At 49.4% G+C, this 22385-nt stretch overlaps 1 protein-coding gene across 1 annotated transcript in view; it reads right to left on the minus strand.

Moving 5' to 3' along the window:
* Positions 1–464: 464 nt before the first annotated feature.
* LOC120831972 (netrin receptor UNC5D) overlaps positions 465–22385 on the minus strand; it is a 94964-nt gene continuing 73043 nt past the window's right edge. The window contains exons 5-18 of the mRNA XM_040197946.2: positions 21593–21773; positions 20717–20884; positions 18893–19057; positions 18622–18654; positions 16694–16885; positions 13716–13865; positions 12895–13113; positions 12481–12565; positions 9706–9880; positions 7684–7914; positions 5702–5851; positions 3159–3323; positions 2830–3008; positions 465–1604 (exon numbers count right to left, since the gene is read on the minus strand). Coding sequence (XP_040053880.2) covers positions 1406–1604; positions 2830–3008; positions 3159–3323; positions 5702–5851; positions 7684–7914; positions 9706–9880; positions 12481–12565; positions 12895–13113; positions 13716–13865; positions 16694–16885; positions 18622–18654; positions 18893–19057; positions 20717–20884; positions 21593–21773 — 2292 coding nt within the window. The 3' untranslated portion in view covers positions 465–1405. The remainder of the gene's footprint in view (positions 1605–2829; positions 3009–3158; positions 3324–5701; positions 5852–7683; positions 7915–9705; positions 9881–12480; positions 12566–12894; positions 13114–13715; positions 13866–16693; positions 16886–18621; positions 18655–18892; positions 19058–20716; positions 20885–21592; positions 21774–22385) is intronic.

A 22385-nucleotide genomic window follows, 5' to 3' on the forward strand; every position in this document is an offset into this window, starting at 1 on the left:
TTGATTATTTGGCATGTGTGGCTCATTGAAAGCAGATTATCAGGATGTCTGGCTATGAAATGACAGAATAAATCAACGGGTATTTGCTTTTAAACTGTTGAGCCTTCACATGAAACGTCTTAGTTAATCAAAAGAATTGTCTGAGATTTGGTGGAAAATTGCTTAGTTGCTTTTGTGCCAAAGGTCAGAAATGAAGATTGTTCCCAGAGTGGAGTCAAGATTTACATCCAACTCTGCACAATAAATTTGATGGCTTCTCAAAACGCTGAAATAGGATTTTAAGTATCTCCAAGAGGAATGAGAGCGGAATCTTCCACCCCAACTAAATAGTTCATTTTATGTTTTAAACGTTTAGTCTCTTTGCTGAGTGCAGTTTTTTGAGGTTTTACCGGAGCTGATTTCTCCACCATACACTCTTATTAAATGACTAGTGAGATGAAAAGAGAGAGAGAGCCAACACAGAGTTCAACACAAAGTCACTTTATCATGTTTGGGGGGCGGGTGGAGCGAATCTAGCTGAGACGAGAGGACACAGGAGTGGGAGTAAATAATGACATCCAGGTATGATCCCCCCCCCCCCAAAAAAAAAAGCCAGCTCAAAATAAGCCACACGTCATATTAAAATCTGGAAAAAAATGAAGTCCCAGAGGATGTAGAAAGCACACACTTAAGACCACTTAAGCCCACTTTGCATTTAATGCCGCGTCTCTGCTGGAACGAGTCCCCGATGATCCACGCGGCGAGACGCTGTCATCGGAGACGATGGGATCGCCGGGATTCCTCTTTCTGCTTCACACGGAGTGGTAGAAAGCGTCTTAAAATAACTGTTATCCGGAGGTGGGGGAGGCGTGGGGGGGGGGGGGGGGGTGTCAAAGCACGCTTTGTAAGGTTGCATTTTGAATGGTGATCAGATTATCCAGCGTCCCGTACTTTGCGTCCGCTAACATCAGAGACACGCTGCAGGAGAAGCATTGGGAGATCTGCAAAATGCATGACAACAGAACGACATTACACTAAACATTTTGGACTGTTCGGGGGGGTCGGCACGTCCGATCCTGGGAAGGTCACAACACCGGCCTAGATTGGTCTAAAACACACTCCACCCTCTGTCCCCTCAGTCCTCCTCGCACACATATCCACAATCCCTCACTACAGGACATCTCAATCACAGATGGGTGTGGGACACTTATATATCTCTCTAAATGTTTCTCAGTAACACAAATACCTCCCCGTCGGTCCGCAGGTGCTGTTTGCTTCGGCAGGGGGGGGGGGTTCCTTTAGTAACTGTCCATCGCTGAGTCCTCAATGTCTGTCCTCCTCCTCGCCACAGGTTAGCTAGTACACCCGGTCCTCGGTGTCCATGCAGCAAAGGTTCATCGCGGTTGTTATCTGCCTCGGACCCGTCCTACCCGAGTTGAGTGAATTCCGAGTCCCGTTCTTGTCTGCTGCAGCTCAGAGTGGACGTCCTCGGGGACTGGACCTTTCCAATTTCCTCCAGGGCACTGGCCAGAGAGTCCAGGTCCCCCGAGTCCTGGTGTTGGGCTTCCCACAGGCTCAGAATCACTGATGACGGGCTCTCCTGACACGCAAAGTAGCACAGGTTCCTGCAGGCCGGGGGAAGACGAAACGCTGCGTTAGAGACGGACAGGTGAAGGACATTCTCAAAGGGTTACAAACGGGGACACGGCATCACACTTCATATGAGACACACAGAAAAAAGAATAAGCCAAATTAAAGACGCAGAGGCCAGAGGAAGACCGACTTTCTTTTGTTCCCTTAAATAAAAATGTAAATTTGCTGTACAGAAATCTGCCAGTAATGAGATGAAGCGAACCGCTTTCAATAAAGGTCAACAACAGTTTCTCCACTCGCTGTAACGGCTCCCATCCAGCAGAGGGCGCTGTTTCATCACGATGCGATCTCATCGGTCGCCTCTTTTCGTCTCCACGTTCCAGCACAGTACGAGAAATAATGACGAAAATCGGCTTAACGACTTTGAGGCGTCCTCATTACGGCTTATTGGTTTGCTCGACCCGGCTGGATAAAAAACAACAACTCTAGAATCCTCTTCTGTTCCTCGCTCACAGATGTCTGTTTTCAGCCTCGGTTTGAGTGAAATTCCTTGATCACGCACAGTTTTCCGTCACAGTTTCTTGGTTAACTTTTCCCTCTCATGTTCCCCCCGAGCCACGGAGAACGCTCGTATTCCCGCCCTTTTTTCTCTCCCCCTCAAACGGCTGACGGAGCTGACTGCACAGATCTAATCTCCCTCTTGAAGATTATCTTACTGACGTCTCCTCGGAAGCACAAATGGAGATCACCCCCCCCCCCCCCCCCCCCCCCCCCCAAATCCCCCCATTCCAAACAACCCAAACCCTCCACAGCCTCCACGCAAACACTGACCTCGCTAATCACGAGCGCCAACCTGCCAGGAGCCGGCCCGTAAAGCACGCCATCTTATCTGCAGTTTCCCCGCTGTGCTAACGTTGGCCCTTACACCCCCGCCCCTTCATCTCCTTCCATCTCTGCGTGCACGTGTTCCCAGATCTATAATGAAATCAGCAGCGTGGCGTGTTACTGAAGGCTGCCTGGCGATGGGAGATTAGAGCCCCGACGCGGTGCCTAAATTCCCGATTAAAAAAATAGCATTCAAAGTGTGAGCGACAGGCGAGAGACCAGTGAATGCGGCGTTTCATCATTCTGCAACGACGCCCCGCGAGGATTACACCTGAGCCGCCGCTGTGACTCGCCGAGAGCCGACCGACACACCCGCATTGAGCGCCGGTGACGAGGCGGGTTTTTTTGTGGAGCCGGGGCGCCGTGCGATACCTGTCTACGTGGAGCTTCTGAGCCAGCAGCTGCCAGTCCTTCCCCTTGGCGTTGGCGGTGTCGAAGGTGGCGCTGATCCGCTGCCGGATGGAGGGGGGGATTTTGAAGGCCCTCGACCCCGTCTGAGAGGTGACGGTACAGTCCGACTGGGTGAAAAAGGGAACCACTCCCTTTTCGCTCTGGCAGCCGGGAGAAAAAGGGGAGGGAGGTGTCAGGGTGATTTGGAACACAAGGACGAGACGATTTGCGGTGTGCATAAAGAAGCTATTAACAAGGCGGCGGCGGATGCCCCCCCCTCCCCCCTCCCGTCCTGAGGTAGGACCACCCACCTCCACCACCGACGTGTAGACCTGGAGGATCCGCTCCTCGCCCTTCACCTGTCGGACGGCGATCTTGCAGGAGAGCTGCGAGGAGGAGTGGCTGTGTCGCTCCAGGGAGAAGGCACACCGCAGGGGGCGCCGGCTACCGGCCCACACCTGAGCGAAGGAGAACTCCTGCAGAGCATGAAACAAGCGCGCTGAATCCAAATACGGGCAAATGAATTACCGTGTACGTCACACGCAAACTGACTGCTGCCCGGGAGGAATAATCGAGATAGAGGTGCAACGATTATTCAGTTAACTGTCAACTTAATTAAATGGAAAGTATTTTGATAATTGAATAATTGGTTTAAGTAATTTATTAAGGAAATCAATTGTCCATCTTCTTCCATGTGAATACAAACTGAATTAAATGGAAAAACACATTTCAGGGTGTTGCCTTGAGAGACAAGTAAAATATATAAATAAAAACAACCTTTGGTTGTGAATTACTTACTAATTATAACCAACAGCAGCAAGTCAGATGTGCAATATTACAGACCTAAGCATCAGTAACATAAAAAGTCAATAGCAATATAGGTAAATTCATGAAACAATCCTATTTTCTAAAGCCCATTGCAGTAAGTCTCCAAGTAGTATTTATAACTATATATTTTCTTTTCCACTTTCTTATAATAAGCCTTGAATATCCTTGTAGACTCTGTTAGATCAGGAACTGTGACATGATTGTGGATTCCTGACCTTGATTCACCCAGTTTGCCCCCCTGTTTACCCCCCGATGGCGGCAGCTGAAAAACCAAAAGTATCAGCGCTTCGGAGTAAATGGAATCCAAAAAGCCAATTTCCTCTTCCGATACGAACTGCGCTGCGACCCAGACAGAGAGGACGGGTTCCAGAAACAGAGCTCCATGGATGAATCGCCCTCTCTGCAGACCCATCAGACGTAAAAGCCTCCTTTAGACAGCAGTGAATGAAAGCACACGCCGCCATCGTCCTGCACATCGTAGCCCCCCCCGCCCCCCCAAGGCCGCCTTGTTCGTATTCTGGACGCACTACTGGGGGCTGACCCTGCAAATAGGATGTCACTGGTGAGATAAACATCACAGGGGAGAGCAGAATATGCAGCATGCAAGACCCCTAGGAAGATAACTAGCAGAAGTGACCGGCGGTCATAATTAATTTGGGGGGGCTGAGTGGGAGGGGAGGGGGGGGGGGGGGGGGGGGGGGGGGGCTTCTGCTGCCCTTTCTGTTGTCCTTTAGCTTTGAAGTAGCCCAGCGAGAACAAGGGAGGAGCGTTCTGACGGAGGGCCAGAGGAAGCTGGCGAGATGAAGGTGCACGCTGATGAAGCAGAGCTGAGTTCACCTTCACCAGGTCATTGCTCTTCAGCAGGACGACATTCGCCGGAAGTAAGAAGCAAACAAACACAACAGGCATCTTTAAAAACGATGTACTTCAAAACGATGAAACCAGTAGTGCAAGAAATGCACATTTACTGGTTTGGAGTCAGTGAATATGAGCCTATGAGTCTATTAGTCTATGAGCTAAAGAGTCTGAGTCTATGAATCAGAGTCTAAGAATCAGAGTCTATAAATCTGAGTCTATGAATCTGAGTCTATGAATCTGAGTCTAAGAATCTGAGTCTATAAATCTGAGTCTATGAATCTGAGTCTATGAATCTGAGTCTATGAACCTGAGTCTATGAATCTGAGTCTATGAATCTGAGTCTATGAATCTGAGTCTATGAACCTGAGTCTAAGAATCTGAGTCTAAGAATCTGAGTCTAAATCTGAGTCTAAGAGTCTGAGTCTATGAATCAGAGTCTAAGAATCAGAGTCTATAAATCTGAGTCTATGAATCTGAGTCTATGAATCTGAGTCTAAGAATCTGAGTCTATAAATCTGAGTCTATGAATCTGAGTCTATGAACCTGAGTCTATGAATTTGAGTCTAAGAATCTGAGTCTAAGAATCTGAGTCTAAATCTGAGTCTAAGAATCTGAGTCTATGAACCTGAGTCTAAGAATCTGAGTCTATGAATCTGAGTCTAAGAATCTGAGTCTTAGAATATGAGTCTAAATCTGAGTCTGAATCTGAGTCTAAGAATCTGAGTCTTAGAATCTGAGTCTATGAATCTGAGTCTATGAGTCTGAGTCTATAAATCAGAGTCTATGAATCTGAGTCTATGAGTCTGAGTCTATGAATCTGAGTCTATGAGTTTGAGTCTATGAATCTGAGTCTGAATCTGAGTCTATGAATCTGAGTCTAAGAATCTGAGTCTAAGAATCTGGGTCTAAATCCGAGTCTGAATCCGAGTCTAAGAATCTGAGTCTATGAGTCTGAGTTTATGAGTCTGAGTCTATAAATCAGAGTCTATGAATCTGAGTCTATGAGTTTGAGTCTATGAATCTGAGTCTATGAATCTGAGTCTATGAGTCTGTGTCTATGAATCTGAGTCTATGAGTTTGAGTCTATGAATCTGAGTCTATGAATCAGAGCCTATGAATCTGAGTCTATGAATCAGAGTCTATGAATCAGAGTCTATGAGCCGCCTACCTGGCAGGTGGTGAAAGGCTTGATGCTCCACAGCAGCTGTGGGACGTCCTGGATGGACACCTGGAGGCTGAAGGTGTTCCCCCTGAACAGCATCATCTTGGGCTCCTCCAGCAGGCGCCCGCCCCTGCTGCGCTCGCCAACTGCCACCTCCTGATGAGGAAAGGGGGGGTCTCAGAATAACTTCTTAGTTTTATCTCATCTCATCTGGAGAAACGCTGCAGTCATGATGTATAAAAACAAAAAACAATCCAGTGATTGGGTGGGAGCTCACAGTGCCCCCCCCCCACTCCTAAAATCACCACACTGGTGTGAGTGACAAGCAGCTTGATTTTCAGTGAGACATGTTGTTTACCCACAGAGACCAAACAGAAAAATTCTGTCATTTGTCAATATTATACGTATATATTTACGCTATTCAATATTCTATTTGTTCCAAGGAACTATGGATAAAACATCCCTGCGCGCGTGTTATGTCCATGTTTGCATGGAGGGGGGGGGGGGGGGCACACAGACTTTACGGTTCTTCAGGCTCTTCTCTGCCTTTACAAATCTGTGGTTTTGTGTCTCTTAGTGGTGATTTAGATCTTCTCCGTAGTTGCTTTGTGTCTCTTTGTTATTTCTGTTTTCTTTCTGCTCATTATAGTCTCTGAGTGCCATTTTATATTCTACTACTACTACTACTACTACTACTAGTAGTTGTAGTGTGTCACAATAAACCTGCTCAAAAGTCATCTTTCATCTGAGAAAGATGCATTGTCTTAAAACACGTCCCTGTATCTCCATCACATCTTGTTTGTGAGGCGACTGGTCCTATTTCAAGTGTTGGGACATCGTTTGAGTTGTTATTAGACGGTTAAACACTTCCCAGGAAGCCCGTGCAGCAGTCCTGCCACGGGGGGGGGGGGGGGGGGGGGGGGGGGGGGCGGTGGGTCCGCGTGCACGGTGCTTTTCCGCCTCAGTCTCACAGCTCAGAGACCGAGAAAGGGCAACACTGACATCCGGATCGATGCCTGCTTCAGGCTCACGGGGGAGAAAAAAAGAATCGTCCCGTGAAGCACAAACAAAAGAAAGAACAAATAACCGCGTCTGACGGCTGGAGAGGAGGACCGGACTCCCTCTTGGCCCCCGCTGCTAATTCATCTTAGTTCACACGCAATTCTGCATCTCGAACGAAGCGCCGAAGAGAAAGCGCGGCCGCCGGCTTTGCAGGAGAACTGTCAGCGCTCGCACAGAAGCAGTTGAGGTGTACGAGTGTGTTTAATTAAGATTGGAGCCCAATGAGTATTGGAAGGGACAGAGAAACGCTCGTCTGTGCAAAGGGCAGCCGCTCCTCAGAGCGCCACAGCGACAAACTGCTCAAGTGTCTCGCCGGAACGTGTTCGGATACACGCCGCGTGGAACGCGCCGCCGAAACGCATTTAATTAACAGACAGCAGATTCAATTACGCAAAGAAAGGGCAGGGAAGCAGCCTTGGGGGCATCTGTTGTCTTTGTAATTAAAAGTCCCTCTTTGTCTGCTCGTCATCAGGCATCCCCCAGTGGCGATGTGAGCAATCCTCACAGGCCGAACCGCCTGCCGCCGCCACCCGACCTGCTCAAATCAAATATTTATAGAGTTCCGTGGGAGAGATGGACAATGTTGTCGCACCAGAGGCCTCAAAGGAGAGCCTGGACGTTTCAAACACGCATCCAAGGAGCCGCGCCTGTGCTTTTCTTTCAGATCTATTTGCTGAAATAGATCTGCAAGTGCTTTTCTCCCGTCTGGACACGGCCCTTCCTACCTGTCTGATCCCCTCAAACCTCGTACTACCAGTGGGAATGGGAATATTTTCAACCCCCATTGAGACAATCAATCCAATCGTCTTGACTTAAAATGCTTAAAACACCTGAAGTGTAAACTATTCAGTTCCAAGCAAATAACTTTCTCGCCAGATCGAATCCACCTCCTCGCTTCCTTCCGCCTCCTCCCGCTTCCCACCTACCTGAAAAGCATGCGGGGTGTCGTCCACACAGTAGACCCGCAGGGTGAAGCCCAGGGAGTTGCCGGCGTCCGGGCTGCCGAACGCCGCCAGCCTCAGCCGCTTGGCGGCGTCCTGGTTCAGCGGCTCGCCCACCAGGGCGTAGCGACCCGGGTGGTCCAACAGCACGTGGCACCTGTGGGTCTCCAGCAGGCAGTAGCAGGACGTGCTCTCCTCGTCCACCGACACCACTTCCTGTTGGAGCGAGACGCCGGAATTCAGTTCGAACGTCGACAGTTCATCCGAGGGCTGAATGCCGATTCATGATGTTTACGGTTTCAATTACTGCCAAGAACTCGTTTGCGTACGCAGAAAGACGCTTTGACTAAACCCTCGAACTGGGAGCTGAACCCCAGGCAGCGTGCCGATGTCATGCAACAGGCCCGCGGGGCAGCGGGTCACACCGGAGAGGTCGGGCCGCGTGACGACGCTATAGACACACTGGAAGCCTCCCCTCACTCACGTAATCAGAAGCAGCGGCTGTGCAGAGCTGAAGGCCGGCCAAAGGAATGATGACAATGATGGGGGGGGGGGGGGGGGGGCAGTAACACGGACCAAACGGATCAGCGGGGTGCAGCAGCTCCTCGCCGCGCGCTCAACCCTCCCCGCGAGTCACCTGTGGGACTTCACCGTGACCCACAGGTCCCCTCTGCATATGTCCCGCCGCAGCCATGCTAAGCAATGAGGGCTAATTCAGTGGCACAGCTTCCTCGGGCAGGTGGGGAGAAAGGATGACGTCAAACTCGAGCGGTGCAAAAGTGCACGCTGTAATGGAAAGTCACCGAGAGGCTGAAGGGGGGGAGAGAGAGAGAGAGAGACCTCCTTCTCCCATTATATGACTAATTCCAGAGATTAGGTTCTGAGCAAGCACCCTCCCTGAGATAAAGAGCTCATTACTTCCCAGTGATAGAGACGGGTCACGCTGTAACATTTCCTTGGACTAAATCCCCCATTCTGTCTGCGAGCCGGCCTGTTTCCGTCTCTCTTATTCCCTCCTTTCCGATGGCATATAGCCTCCCTCCGGTGATGGCTCTTTTGATGGCTCCCTTTTGTGCTGCACCTCTGCTGGCAAATTACGTCTGTGTAAATGTCACACGGAGTGAAAGAGACCCAGCTGGGGGGAGACGGAGAGAGGGAGACAGAGAGAGAGAGAGAGAGAGAGAGAGAGGGGGGAGGCGGCGCCGCGGCCGCTCAGAGGTCACGCAAACCTCTTTGACGAGGTTAGTCAAACATTAGAAGAAGCGTCGCGCAGACGCGTCCCGTGCCGAGGCGGCGGCGCGGAGGGAGGCTGTTTGGACTGAAGTCAAAGGTGTGAAGTGGGAGCAGCTCGACGGGAGGGAAACGCGTCACAGGCAGCAGGGCAGTGGATTTGCACACCTATTCAAATCATTTGTCTTTAAACCTTTCAACAGTTTCAATATTTTCCTGCAAATTCTACTTTCAATACAACTAAATTCGGGGGCAGGACTCGGCTTGAGCTCTCCTTCTTTGAGTTACAATTATTTCTGCCTCGCTCATCGTACTTCCTGTCTCACTGCTGCAAGAACGGAGTTATTTCTTTCCATCGGGTACAAAATGGTTTATGATATTTCGTCAGGACGAAGATAATAACATTGAATTAGAGAGATGTTTTTGGTGGATGTTGTTAAAGTCCTGCTGGTCCCGAAGTGTATAATTATTATTTTCAAGAAGATAATTGAGGCGATACACCCTCTGTCCATTTTGTACATAATAAACAAATACAAACAGATATACAGGCAGTGTGTGTTTCTTTGTATTTTATGAACAGCTGCAATACAGAGTTCACAGATTCATGGAATGCTGAGAAACGCCACTATAATTAAACTGGGCAAAAGAAATGAATGTTTCAATTCACTGACTAATATTGTGACTAATAACCGCCGGTCTGACGTTTCTTTTGGCCGCGTGAAGTAGGTGCTTCATCTCATCGAGCGTTGTGCGTTTGGTTTAACAGTTCTCGCTCACCTCCCACTTGTTGTCTTGCGTTTGTCTCTTCAGCCGGACGGTCCAGTTGCCGGCGGCGACCTCGGCGCAGTGGGCCACGGTCATGGCCACGGGACAGGACAGGTCGAGGCCCGGCGGGCCGTACGTGACGGCGGGGCTCAGGAAGATCTCGGCCCCTTCCTGCTCGGACGCGGCGCTGCGCCCCGCGGAACGGAGGCACAAGGTCAAAGGTCACGTAACAGGAAACCAATTTACATCCAGCAAACAGACACACGAAAAGGGCGGGGGGGGGGGGGGGGTTTTGAGACAACGAACATCACGGCCGATGAATCAGCGCTTTAAACAAGCACTCGGGGCGGCGGGTCGCGACCCCGCTCGCCTGCGAAACGAAGTAAACTCAAACCCCTCGGACGCGCATAATGAATCAATCCCTGACCAGCTGACACGCAGATAGAGGAAGATTACAGCACCAAGACTAATGGACAGTGGGGCCGGGGAGGACAGGCTTTAGCACGCAGCGTGCAAGCGCGCCGGGTCGATGGAGCTTATGAAGCCCGCCGCGGCCGGCCCGGTGACAGATTAGCTTGGTCCGAGCTGCTCTTGGCCGAGGGCCCAAATCTTGGCTGGAAGCCCCGAAGACCGAGAGCAATCAATGGGACCACCATCAGTCATGCAGCTGGCCGCCGGCTGGACGCCCTTCGCACAGACAGGCCGCCATGCTGCTGCTGCTGCTGCTGCTGCTGTTGTCGCCGGGGATAATTCTCAACATTGTCGATGCAACTGCAGCGGGGACGCGGCCTGGCGTGCATAACGTGTGTGTGTGTGTGTGCACAAAAATACAGGAGAACCATTTTTGTAGTTCACACCTGTGATGCTGCGACCGCCGCACCGCTTGAATGCGTGCATCACCGGGTATACCGCTGCGTCTCGACTCTGATTCATTTCTTTTGATTTGCTTTATTCGTCTTATCATCCTCTTTACTCAGCGAGACATAGAATCGGCCCCGTCGCTAAGCCCCGCCCCCCCCCCCGACTGCCATTCCTTCAAAATGCCGGAGCCCCCACCGCCACTGCTGCCCTCACTGCATACATTTGAAAAACTAAAAAGCGATTTCAGGGAGGAAAAAACAGAATGCCCCAGAATAATCTTTTAAAGGAAAATGCTCCGGAAAATGAAAAAATGATTCAGCAGCAAAAATAGTTTGCTAGGAAAAAAAAAATAGAAGCTTAAGATCAGAGTGCGAAAGTTTTTGGAAGCCGTGTGAAACTCTGTCATTACAATGTTACCAATCAAAATAATGGCTAAAAATAATATCACAGGTCCAGACTGCAGCGCGTCTCTGCAGCTGCAGCTCAGAGGCAACCGAGGTTACCTGCTGCTGAGACTGCGCTGATTAGCCAGATTGCCTGTGAGCACAGATTAAAGATGGTTATTTAGCGCCGATTGTGCTCGTGAGAACAAAGAAAAACCACTGCGGGATGTTGGTTAAAGTGTAGATAATCTGCAGGGCTATTAGTTAAGTCTCATGGCTCATTTGTGCAGAAGAAAAACATTTTGCTTTTTGAAGTTTTTCACATAAAAGCATCCGGCGTGACATTCAGTGCCTTTTTTTTTTTTTCCTTCCCACAGTTACAAATAGAGTTTTTGCCAAAGCCTCATTAGTGTTTAACAGCAGGTCTGTCAGGCCCCCACTGAAGCATGAAGTCTAACAAAAAACTAAGTTGGAATATTTTAATGAAGTTAATGTTTTTATTTGAAGTGTCGGTTTTCCAAAAAAGCCCCGAGAAGCCCTATTTTCTGCTCAGGTAGACATCACAGCTCAACAGCCTGCTGCTATTTTCATGCTACGAACGTTGAATAGGAACCTTTAAGTCTATCTGGCTTCAAGAGGCTTACTAAAGTATTAAAACCAAATAAAGTTGATGCCAGCAGGACGGTGCAGTCTGACTTCAAAGGCAACCGACCAACGTGACACTGCGACGTAATCGGTGCTTCCCTGCAAAGTGTGATGAAAAAAACACACTGACTCAAACGTGCGTCGGACAAATCCGAGCGCACTACCACATCCTGTCCTTGGACTCTTCCCGTCCCCCCCCCCCCCCCCCACCGCCGAGCTGGAGAAGATCCCCCGCACAGAACAACCCGGTGAAGTCCAAGAGGACCAACCAGCCGGAGCTCTCGCCAACGTGCAAAAAAGCGGAGCCGATCGATTCCTCCTCTCCGCGGTTGGAAAGACACATGGGAAGGAAAAAAGAGGATCCAATTTCGCCCCCGGACTCCGCGGCTGTCAGAAGATCGGCTGTGAGTGACAGCCGGAGGAGTAAACAGCATCAGGCTTATCGGAGCACAGCAGCAGCCTGCAGGGGAGCAGCTTGGCTGAACCGAGCGCCGAGCCACAACCTACGGGCGACCTTTGACCATTTTGGGGGGAGGTGGGGGGGTCGGGGGGACGGTTGGATTTCACGTGGCAGTAAATGTCACTTTCGATTGTCCCTCGGACGTAGAAATCAAATGAATCCAGACTCCTGGTCGCCGGACGCTCTCCGAGGCGCCGGAGTCAAAGGCGTGACGCCCCGTTTCACGCGCTTCTTATCTAGGGGCGTTTTGTCCTCGAGTAATAGCTTTGCGGGAAAAAAAAACCTTGCCGTCAAAGTTGCAGAAATGGAATCCAGCTGGCAGGTGACAGTCATCGCGAGTCTCGATGTTCCCGCGAGCCGGTCTCCCGGCTCGCGGCGGCGTCTCGGATCGGAGGACTAAAAGGGCGGCGGCCTACGAGGGCGGTGAGAGTCCCTCACCTGCCGTCCTCCTGGTGGATGACCATGTACGTCTCCCACGTAGTGTCTTCGGCGATCCCCCCGTGGGGCACCAACAGGCTGATACCTGCAGAGAAGGCGGACACGCAGCGACTCATCAACCCACACACACGGTCCTTTACTGCATGATGAACAATCCGCACTGCAGTTGAAGTGTGAAGTGTGAAGAGTGATGGATGGAGGCCGCGAGAAAGAGCTGCCTGGATAATGCGGTAGACTGGCGGTGACGGGTTTGTCTCGTTAACGCGTTTTAATCAAAGCTCACGGCGCAAAACGCTAGAGAAGAATGTTTGAATAAAACCCCTTCGGTCGATCCTTTCTTACTTTAAATCTTCCGTAAACGGCACATTCGTGTTTGTGTTACTTTGATCGGCTGCTGCGGTTTTGGAGTTGTACCTGTGTTCGGGACCACCAGCCGGCCCCCGGCGTGACCAAACGCGGCGGTGGCTCTGTGGAGGGGCCTCCCGGGGGTCGAAGGGACTTGTGGAGCGAGGAGGTTTTGGCCTCTTCGGCCCAGCGTCATGCCGACCGCGACCCCCCTGCAGTCCGGAGCCGGGCCCCTCGGGAAGGTCTGCGGGTGGGACATGACGCGGTACTCGGCCCTCTCGGCCTCCCCTAGATCGATAACCGGAGACAACGGGGGACGTTTGCAAGAAGTTGTCTTCATCCTGAAAGCTTAGAGTTTCTTATACATCGCAGGTACATTAGCGTACTTCCCAGCATGCATTGTTTTAAGGGTACGTTTTTCTAGTAGTCCTTATAATAGCATATGTTCTTCTCTTAAAACAGTGATGATTTATGTTGTATGAAAACTGAAATTATAATGAATAAATCACCTGTAAATCATCAAATATTAGTAGGAATAAAAGTCAATGTTAGCTTGGAGTTGAAGTTGAATGAACCCAAAAACGAGAATTAAGAATTAAGTTAAGCACAAAATTCAATTCAAGTGTTTTTGCGTCGCTACTTGAGCAGATGCCTCCGGAGACGAGGAGGCCTCCTCCCATCACTGTAAACCGCATCCAAAAAGATGGTCGCTAATGGTCGCTAATGGTCAATTAGCGAGGCCCCTCAAGGGGACGTCCTGTGTGGCAGCGGTCTCAAGAGGTCTCGCCGGAGCAGCTCCAAAGCCACGTGGATTACACTGCCGACTGCCACAGCAGAACCCCACGCCGCTCTGCAGTGTTTGCCTTTTCCAAACACTTCTATTCTCTGACCTTTGACCTTCAGATCAGGCAACGGGTCCAGGAGGGAGCGCTCGGCCATCAGCTCCTTGTCGACGGAGTCCTGAAAGCACATGGGGCTGGTGTAGGTGCGCGACACCGTCAGACCGGGCTGCATGGAGGAGTTGATGAGCAGGGGGTTCGCTGGAAAGAAACACACGCACAGAAACAAACAATAATGACGCGTCTTTGAAGCAGCGTGACGGATTTGGCAACAGGCATCGAGGTGTGGAAAACACCTTCAATCCCTCAATTAGAGAGGCACGTGGCACGCAGTGCGGCGCTTTGACCCGATGTCTGAAATGTGGCCATTAAATAGCATAATAGATTCATTAAAACTGGCAGTGTTCTTCGTCAGATTCACAGTAGAGTTCCAGCTCCTGGGGGTGCAGGCCGCGTCCGCACCGCATCACCGAATCCGTCACACGCTGATACGATAGGATGATGGATTCAGTCTCATGCTGGGTCACGATGTGTATCCCTGAGTCTGCATTCATGTGAGCGTGGAAACCTGGCAGAATGTCTCTCCCGCTGCAGTGTGGATGGAAGCAGGCAGCAACACCGGAGGGGGGAGGAGGGCAGGAGGGGAGGAGGGGAGGAGGGGAGGGCACGTTGGATCGGAGCTCCGGGCTGATTTCGCCCCTCCGTCAAGGAGAGCCGGGACCGAGATTAAAGCTTTCCGCGGCCCCTGCCGCGTTATCAGAATGAACTTTATTACGCCCCGCTGAGAGCGGTTGCCGTGGTGACCCATTATGCAAGCCTTGTAAAATCTGTTGATTAACCACTCTATTGAGCTCTGATGTATCTGCGCTTGGAAACACGGAGCTACAAGTGCTCCATTCGGGAGTCTAACGCTAATTATTTAGGTTCTAATTTTGAATCTTGCGGTTTTGTTGTATGCAAGATGAAAGACAACCAATAACGGCAGAAAATTGTTCAATAGTTACGGTAGAACAAACTGTCTTTACATATAGTTATTACATATAAGAGCTGCATTTACAAATGATTTCTACAATTTTTTTGAACGAATATTTTAACTTTTTACATGACATTGATGATTTTGAGTTTTTGATAAATATGTCAATGGAGAAAAAAAAATTGTATCAAAAAATGTCCAGGGAAAAATATTTTTGTCAATTTTATGAAAAAACTAAATTTCCATAAATTCCATAAAGTCCATAAATATTTTGTAAAAAAATGTTACTTAAAAAAAAATGTTATGGAAACTAAGAAAATATTAGGGTTTTTTTAATTTTGAAAATTACGTTTTTTTTCACTTTTATTTCTCTTCATCGTTTTTCAACTTTCAACTATTTTCCAACTATAGCTACTGCTGATAGGCGTACCGATACAATAATACAACAATTGCATGTTGTGCTTTATACATTAAGCCCCAATCTCTACAAGCCTCCACACCTTTTAATAATTGATGTAGTTATATCAACTTACAAGGAAATGTATCCATAATTTATCTGTATACACACATTAATACAAATAAATATAAATAAAATACATTATGGCTTTCTTGCTTGGTGCTTAATATAACATGAAATATAATTAATACATGAGTACATTTACTATATTTGAGTCCACTATGTCAGAACCCCATCTTGTATCTTCTGGCCTCCGTGTATGAAAATGTGTGTGTGTGTGTGTGTGTGTGTGTGTGTGTGTGTGTGTGTGTGTGTGTTTGTGCTGTATATATTTTTTCATCTGGAGACAAGCTGAAAAATGAGGTCTGGTTTCCCATCTGCATCCACGCACAGTTCTTACGTATGGAAGAGACTGACACTCCGTCTCCATCTCAATGTATCACAAGGCAAAACTGTAGATTTGATTCAAGTTGTCACAGATTTTCATGCAGTAAAAAGAATAAAACAGTAAGATTGCACTCAATAAAACACTTTATTCCGTTGCTTCATTGCTTGATAAAAAACTAATCAACCAAGCCCTCATATTCTTGACTTTGTATGACTTAAGCAAAGAGACATTGGCTCCGTTATTAACGTGTTGAATGCAGAGGTCACATTTCATGTATGCATCTGGACAGATGTGGCTGCTTTCATTCGGATCGCCGCTGGACTTTTTAAATAGCATTTTCACTGGAAGCAGGACCTTTTTTTGTGCTTGAGCCCGTTTGGTCATTTCGAGAACCTAAATGAACCCACTTGAGTCCAGGTGGGTGTAGCGGCGCAGCGAGGGGGGGCTGTATTCATGCAAACCAGGTGGTGAAGAGCCACTTCAGCACTTGTTTTCGACTGCTCCTTAACAACCTCTAAGTCAAGAGCACAGAACTCCCTTTTTTTGTACCTTCGGATGGTGAAGAGGCTCTTCAGAATCACACAGTCGCCTTTCATGTATGTTGAGGTTGTTTATTTTTCCGATACAGTTAAAGAACTTTTAAAAAAGAGTTTGAGTCAAAAGAGAAAGTTTGCGCCGAGCGAAATAAGCGAACCAAAGATCTCATCCACAGCTCACTGAATAGCTGCAGTTATCATTCAGCAGCAGGAGTGACAGGTGTTAACGTGCAAGCGGGCCGTAAGGAGAATCTATCAAAACGTATCAACTCCACTCTCTAATTCAACCGGGGTGTGCTGAGTGTGATTGATTATGCACCAATCAAACGGCGTGCATATGCTAACGAATTAATCACAACCACAGAACCCAATATGCTGCTCATTCCGAATGCATACATTCAAATCCTCTCGTGGCCTCCTCAGGAAAAGTTCCAACCTCCATCAGATTATTAGTGGGAAATGATGACAGGAAGCTCAAGGAACGTCCATTAAATATTGCATTATTATGGCAGAAATAACTGAGAGTAGATGCAAGACAATTGAGGAAGTTTTGTTATTGATAAAACTTCATTCAACTATTGGCCCTCGTGTCCCCCGGCCTACGACACGAGGGGATCTCAGGGCCGCGGGACGCGGTTTTGGGTGCCGGGCTGGATTTGCGGGACACCGTCTCACCTTGGCGAGACGTCTTGAAGCTGAAGGACTGGAAGCCGCCGGTGAGGGCGGAGGAGTCGATGACGTCGACGCCGTACTGGCTCTGGCTCCTCCGGTAGAGAGTGACGGCGACGATCAGCAGCACCACCGTCACCACCCCGGCCGCCAGGCCCGAGTACAGGGCCACGTCGCCGCCGCTGCTGCTTTCCACGCCTGGGAGGGGCGGGGCGAGAGGGAGAGGGACGCCATTAGGGCGCCGAACACATCGCGAGCTGCGGCGAGTGGCACGAGTCTTGGTAGAAAAGAAGACGCTTTTTTTTATTCGTGTGTGTGTTCCTCGACCTGCCTGCCGATGCACGGCTCCATTGTTCCACCGCGGCGCCTTAACGCCAGTAATGAGGACCCTCGGAAGGGAGGCGATTATAATCAACCCAACACCTGACTGTCATTTCAAACGCGGCGTGGCTCCTGGCGTCGGGGGCGCTCCGCGTTCCGCTGGGATAATGTGACAAAACCAATTCATTAAATTAGCTCATCGGCGATGATTACGGGCCCACCAGTGCAGCGGCATCCAACTCCTCGCAGGAAGGAGAACGAGTGGGAAATAAAGGGGGGGGGGGGCTGCTAGCATGTTTTTTTGAAAGATAATGAGATCTGCTCTGAAAAAACAGGAGACGCTGAGAGATCCTCTAAGCAGCCCCAAGCTCAGACGAGGACGAATTGACAAAATATGCAAAGCGGCATTAGCGGCTACCGGCGCAGGTTAATTGGGGGCTCGCGGAAGCTTCTGGCAGCGCGGTCGCATTCTTTTTTCACCCCCCCCCCCGTTTTTTTTTTCGACAAACAAAAATATGTAGCAGCGTTTAAAGGACAAGTGAGGACGAGGTGTGGACAAAGTTCTCGTGGTCGTCACGTAAACGGCCTCAGAAGGACACAAAGAATTCGCCGGCCGGATTGACATTTCACGAAAAGTTTAAATTCACGGTGTATTAAGGCGTGAGAAACAGAATGAATTAGATTCTGTTCAGGACGTTGGCTGATCTTTAAAACTTTTCTTAGCATAACTGTTCTATTTTACACAATATTGCAGTAAAAGTTTTTTTTGCTGTTGCCGAATCTCAAATTCATTTGACAGTTTCTGAAAACATTTGAGTTGCAAGAAAAAGTTCCCAAACCGTAACAGAATCTTAATTCACAATTTGATCGGCGCCGGCTGACAGATTGATCGGAATTCATGAGCGGTGATTGATTGGTTGTTTCCCTTCAGTCACGGGGAAAACCTTGTAAAACGCCGTTAGCGGCGCCGCGGGGAGGAAGAGAGGCTGCAGTGACAGTTTGGGGGAAAACAAAGCAAAGTTATCTCCATAAAAGTTGCCAGCTCGCAACTTCGCGTCATTGTAAATCACTAAACAGTCCGAACCGTTTTAATCAGAGATGTGCACTCTGCATGACAAAAACAACACAACCACACTGGAAATGCAATAGTTCTGACAGAATGTGTTTCCTCCCCTGACTACAAACGTACGCGCTTGTATTGTATTTCACACTTATTATTCATGCATCTTTTATACTACTTGTCTGTCAAAACATCAGCGTCTGGAATAAGTCGCCTCTATCTAAAGAATCCACGATGAGTCGTGCGGAGCGGGTTTGTTTTCATAAGCACACCTGTCACAGTGATTTATCCCTCCGATTCCACGGCAGCTTTCTCACACATGGAAATGCAAAGTATTGTTTTCTATTTCGCGGCAAAGGGCCGTCTGGGTGAAGTCACCGGGATGCTCCGACGTCGGTGAAACGCGACGCAAAGCGGCGGCCTCACAGCTCCCGCTGATGGTGGGCGGTGTAACCTAGCAACGGCCCGGAGAAGTTAACTTCCCGGGCCGCGGTTGCAGGGGGGTCGTTAAAACAACGCAACGGTAAGCAATGGATGCAGAGGCGTAACTCACCCTGAGGCTTGGCGTCGTGCAGCAACTTGCGATCTGCGGAGACAGAGGAACATCAGAATGTGAGAGGGTGCGAGTCTCAGTAGAATTAATTACCACCCGTTCGTGCACGCGTCGTATCGGGCCGAACATGCAGACGGATGGAGGCGTGACGAGCATTAATGTGACGGATTGCTCCGTCCCATCCAGCCGCTGGACGGCGAGGAAGCAAAACTCGAGCGCTTCCTCCTCTCCATCTCGTTGCTAAGCGAGGCGGCGCGGCGATGTCACCCACTCTGCGTGCACAGGCCGCCGGTGCAGTTGTCCGTGGCGAGCGCCACGCCGTCGCACAGCCGCCCCCCGTGTTTGGGCTCCGGAGCCGTGCACTCCCGGCCGCGCTGCCTCTCGCAGTCCGAGCCGCACGCCGACCACTCGCTCCACTCGGCCCAGCCGCCGTCCACTGAGGGGGGGGGGGGGGGGGGGGGGGGGTCACACGTTTAACCACAGATGATGAAGGCCTCGCAATTTAAATAAATGCATGACATATAAACCCGTAATCATAAAAAGGAATATTAAAGTCTTATGATGGAGTACCGGAGAAATGTCACTTGTCAGTTGTAAAAAGTGCTGTTTTATACATTTTCTTTATCTGTGTGCATCAACAAGGTTATTAACAAGCTTAATTATGACATCACATCCATAAAAGCAGTTTGCACGGCGACATTTACAAATGTATTCAGGACCTTGTGCTCCGAATGAAAGCACATTGAGCTTCCATCCGCTTCATTTAGTGTGTTAGAAGTTGCTTTTCCCGTACTTAGAAACAATCAGTTTCTCCTGCAAATGTTCCATCGGGAACAACAACTTCACAGTGCTGCACCTTTATCTCTGTAAATAGATTCAGAATCTCGGAGCATTCTACTTCATTAACATTCCACCGCGGTGGATTTGGGGCACCAGGTGAGAAGATTTCTCTACATAAATTAGCGAACGAGAGAGTTGATTAATTTCAAAGTTCCCTGGAATTTAATGAATAAACGGTTCCACGGTAACAGCTCCAACTTCCAACTTCGCCGAAGTTTTTCCACCTCAGGGTGCCAAAAAATGTGGAGCCGCCTCGCCGGCTTTTAGCACAAAGACAGTGTCGGTGTCACACTCCATCAACCCTCCCCTCCACCTCCAAACGCTCTGAAGGTTTCCTTCTTCCTGCTAATCTAAACGCAAATGCACCCTTTTCATGTTCAAACTCAGATGTGGGAGAAGGAATCCTTCAGGAGGAGGCGGGAGATAATGTTTGGAGGAGTGCACTGGCTTCCGCTGATAACTTTTCCTTCCTAAACCTGACGAGCGTTTCCCTTTATACGGGCGCCGCGGATGAAATCGGAAATTTCCGGCTCGCCTTGAAGAAATAACCCAGTCAGGCGGAGGAGATTACCGAGCGGTTTTGATAACCGGAACTGCTGCTCTGCTCTTTCTCTCACACGCTGTTTGTTTCCCTCGGTCCATTTGCTGCACACTTTCTCTTCATTTTACTGATGTTTGTCAGATTTCAGGAACAAAAAGCGATGTGATTGTCTGCAGCGGAGACGTGCGATGTCCTGCTTGAAAGGAAAGTTCTGTTTGAGTGTCGAAAAACAGCATTGTGTCTCTGTTGAGGACATTCACTTTTGTGCCGTTTTCCAAGGAGTTATCAAACTACTAGCAAATCTAAAGCTCCGTTATTAGCATGTCGCATCTCAGCTCCGCAGAACGAGGTCGAAAAGCAACACGTAGAGTTTAATAATGTTAATGACAAAATTCCTGCCATTTCGGTGTGAATAAAAATAAATAGTTCCAGCGCACAACTACGGTTCTGTACAGAGGAAACAAACAGGTGTCTAAGATTATTTTTTCTCTTCAATGCCTTTATAGAACACAAGGTCGCACAATAAGCCGCGTAGTAGGAGGCTCCACGGACGGAAAGTGTATTAAAAGATATTAAATATTAAAGATATTAAATCAAGTTGGAGAAAAAGTTTGAATAAAGTTGATTATATGAAGAAATAGAAACGCTGGTCATGAAATGATCATTCCTGTATTATTGTGGATGCACACAAATAAACACCAGGTCCTTGCTCACCTGGACACAGCGTGTTGCAGGTGCTCTTCTGTACCGACATGCCCTCGCAGAAGGCCCCCCCGTTGAGAGGAGCTGGATTCGTGCAGGTGCGAGAGCGCTTCTGCACGCCGCGACCGCAGCGCACGTTGCACGGAGACCAGTCGGTCCACGACGACCAGCCGCCGTTCACTGTGGAGGAGGAGAGGCGGGCGGGATGAGCGGGATGAGCGTCACAGGGGGGGGGGCTGAGGTGTCTTTACTGCTTTTCTCCTCTGATTGGGTGTCTGGAATAACTGATCAGCTCGCCGGCTGTCACAGGACGGGATGAAACGCTAGTATTCTACCACTGTACGTCTGTCAGAGGCTGTTGGGAGCAGACAGCCTGTCTGGACTTCATTAGCGATAAGGAAATGAATGATTGATGGGCCTCAACAGCGGCCCGTCAGAAAGAATTGCATGAATTCTAACAGCAGCTAAGTGTCCTCCCTGAAAGGAGAAGTGAAGTACCCGGATGACGGGTCGGTGAGATGAGCACCGGTTCGTGAGGCGTTCCTCTACAGCGGAACAGGTGATGCTGTTATGACATCGTAATTTCGCCTTTTCTCCCCCGCGGCGCTTTAAAGGGGACGGAAACGGCGTCTGCACTTCTTGCATGACAACATTTTTTGTAAACATTGTCTCTGAGTCCTCCTTGTTTTCTCCACACGGGGGATCGCTCGCCCATCAACTGCTCATTAGAGCGCAGTGAAAAAACGTCGTGGTTGAGTGCTTTTAATGACTTCGGGGAGTTTAGCGGCGCCAAACTGGACGGCGTACTTCTGGAGGGAAAATTGACACTTTGATAGAGACAGCGAAGCTGTTTGACATTGTTTTGGATCCAAAATGATGATTCCTCACCGTAGACCACGACGGCGGCGGTGGCGCTGCGTCTCCTCGCCACGATGTTGCTGGCGACGCAGGTGTAGTTGCCGGAATCAAACAGCCGGGCTTCGGAGACGATGAGATTGTGGCCGCCTCTCGATTCGGAGCCGTCGTCGTTGGGGGAGTCGAGCGGTTCTTCGTTTTTCAGCCACTCCACCTGTAAAAACGGTATTTGCACGAGTCACTAATGTGGACAGGGAGCCTGACCTTTAACCTTTAACACTTGATGGTGGGGGGGTGGCGGGGACCACTGCAGTCACCTGCCTGTCAGGAGATTCCCTGCTATAACTATAAATTATCACCGCATGTACACAACACATGAGACAATTGGGATCGTCCAAGTAGTGAGTGAAAGTAATAAGGAATTTTCAAAATAAAAGGCGCTCTGTTGACACTGTGCTCGCATGGCTGGGCCTGTGAATTGCTATCAATGTGCCGGCGGCTCAAGCTTTTCATTGGGGGAGACGAGCCGGGGCACGAGGGAGCGGCGTTTGATTTATGGCGCTGTGTTTGAGGATTAAAAACTCCGCCCCCACCGGGAGCGCCGCGTGTTTGTGCACGGGGTCGCACTTGTGCGCTGTGTGTTTGCGGGGCTCGTGCGTAGTGTCTGTCTGCCGGGGGGATACGACAACAGCCAACAAACTCAGAGATTGCTTTGCTCTTTGGAAACACCCGCGATGAAAAAATGGAGCCGAGAAATCAATAAATCAGGAGTCGTGCTGTCGCGAACGTTTTTTTTTTCTTCTTCTCCTCTTGACGGCCTTAGAAG

The sequence above is a fragment of the Gasterosteus aculeatus genome, chromosome 14, assembly GCF_964276395.1.
Source record: "Gasterosteus aculeatus chromosome 14, fGasAcu3.hap1.1, whole genome shotgun sequence".
In the NCBI taxonomy this organism is placed as follows: domain Eukaryota; kingdom Metazoa; phylum Chordata; class Actinopteri; order Perciformes; family Gasterosteidae; genus Gasterosteus; species Gasterosteus aculeatus.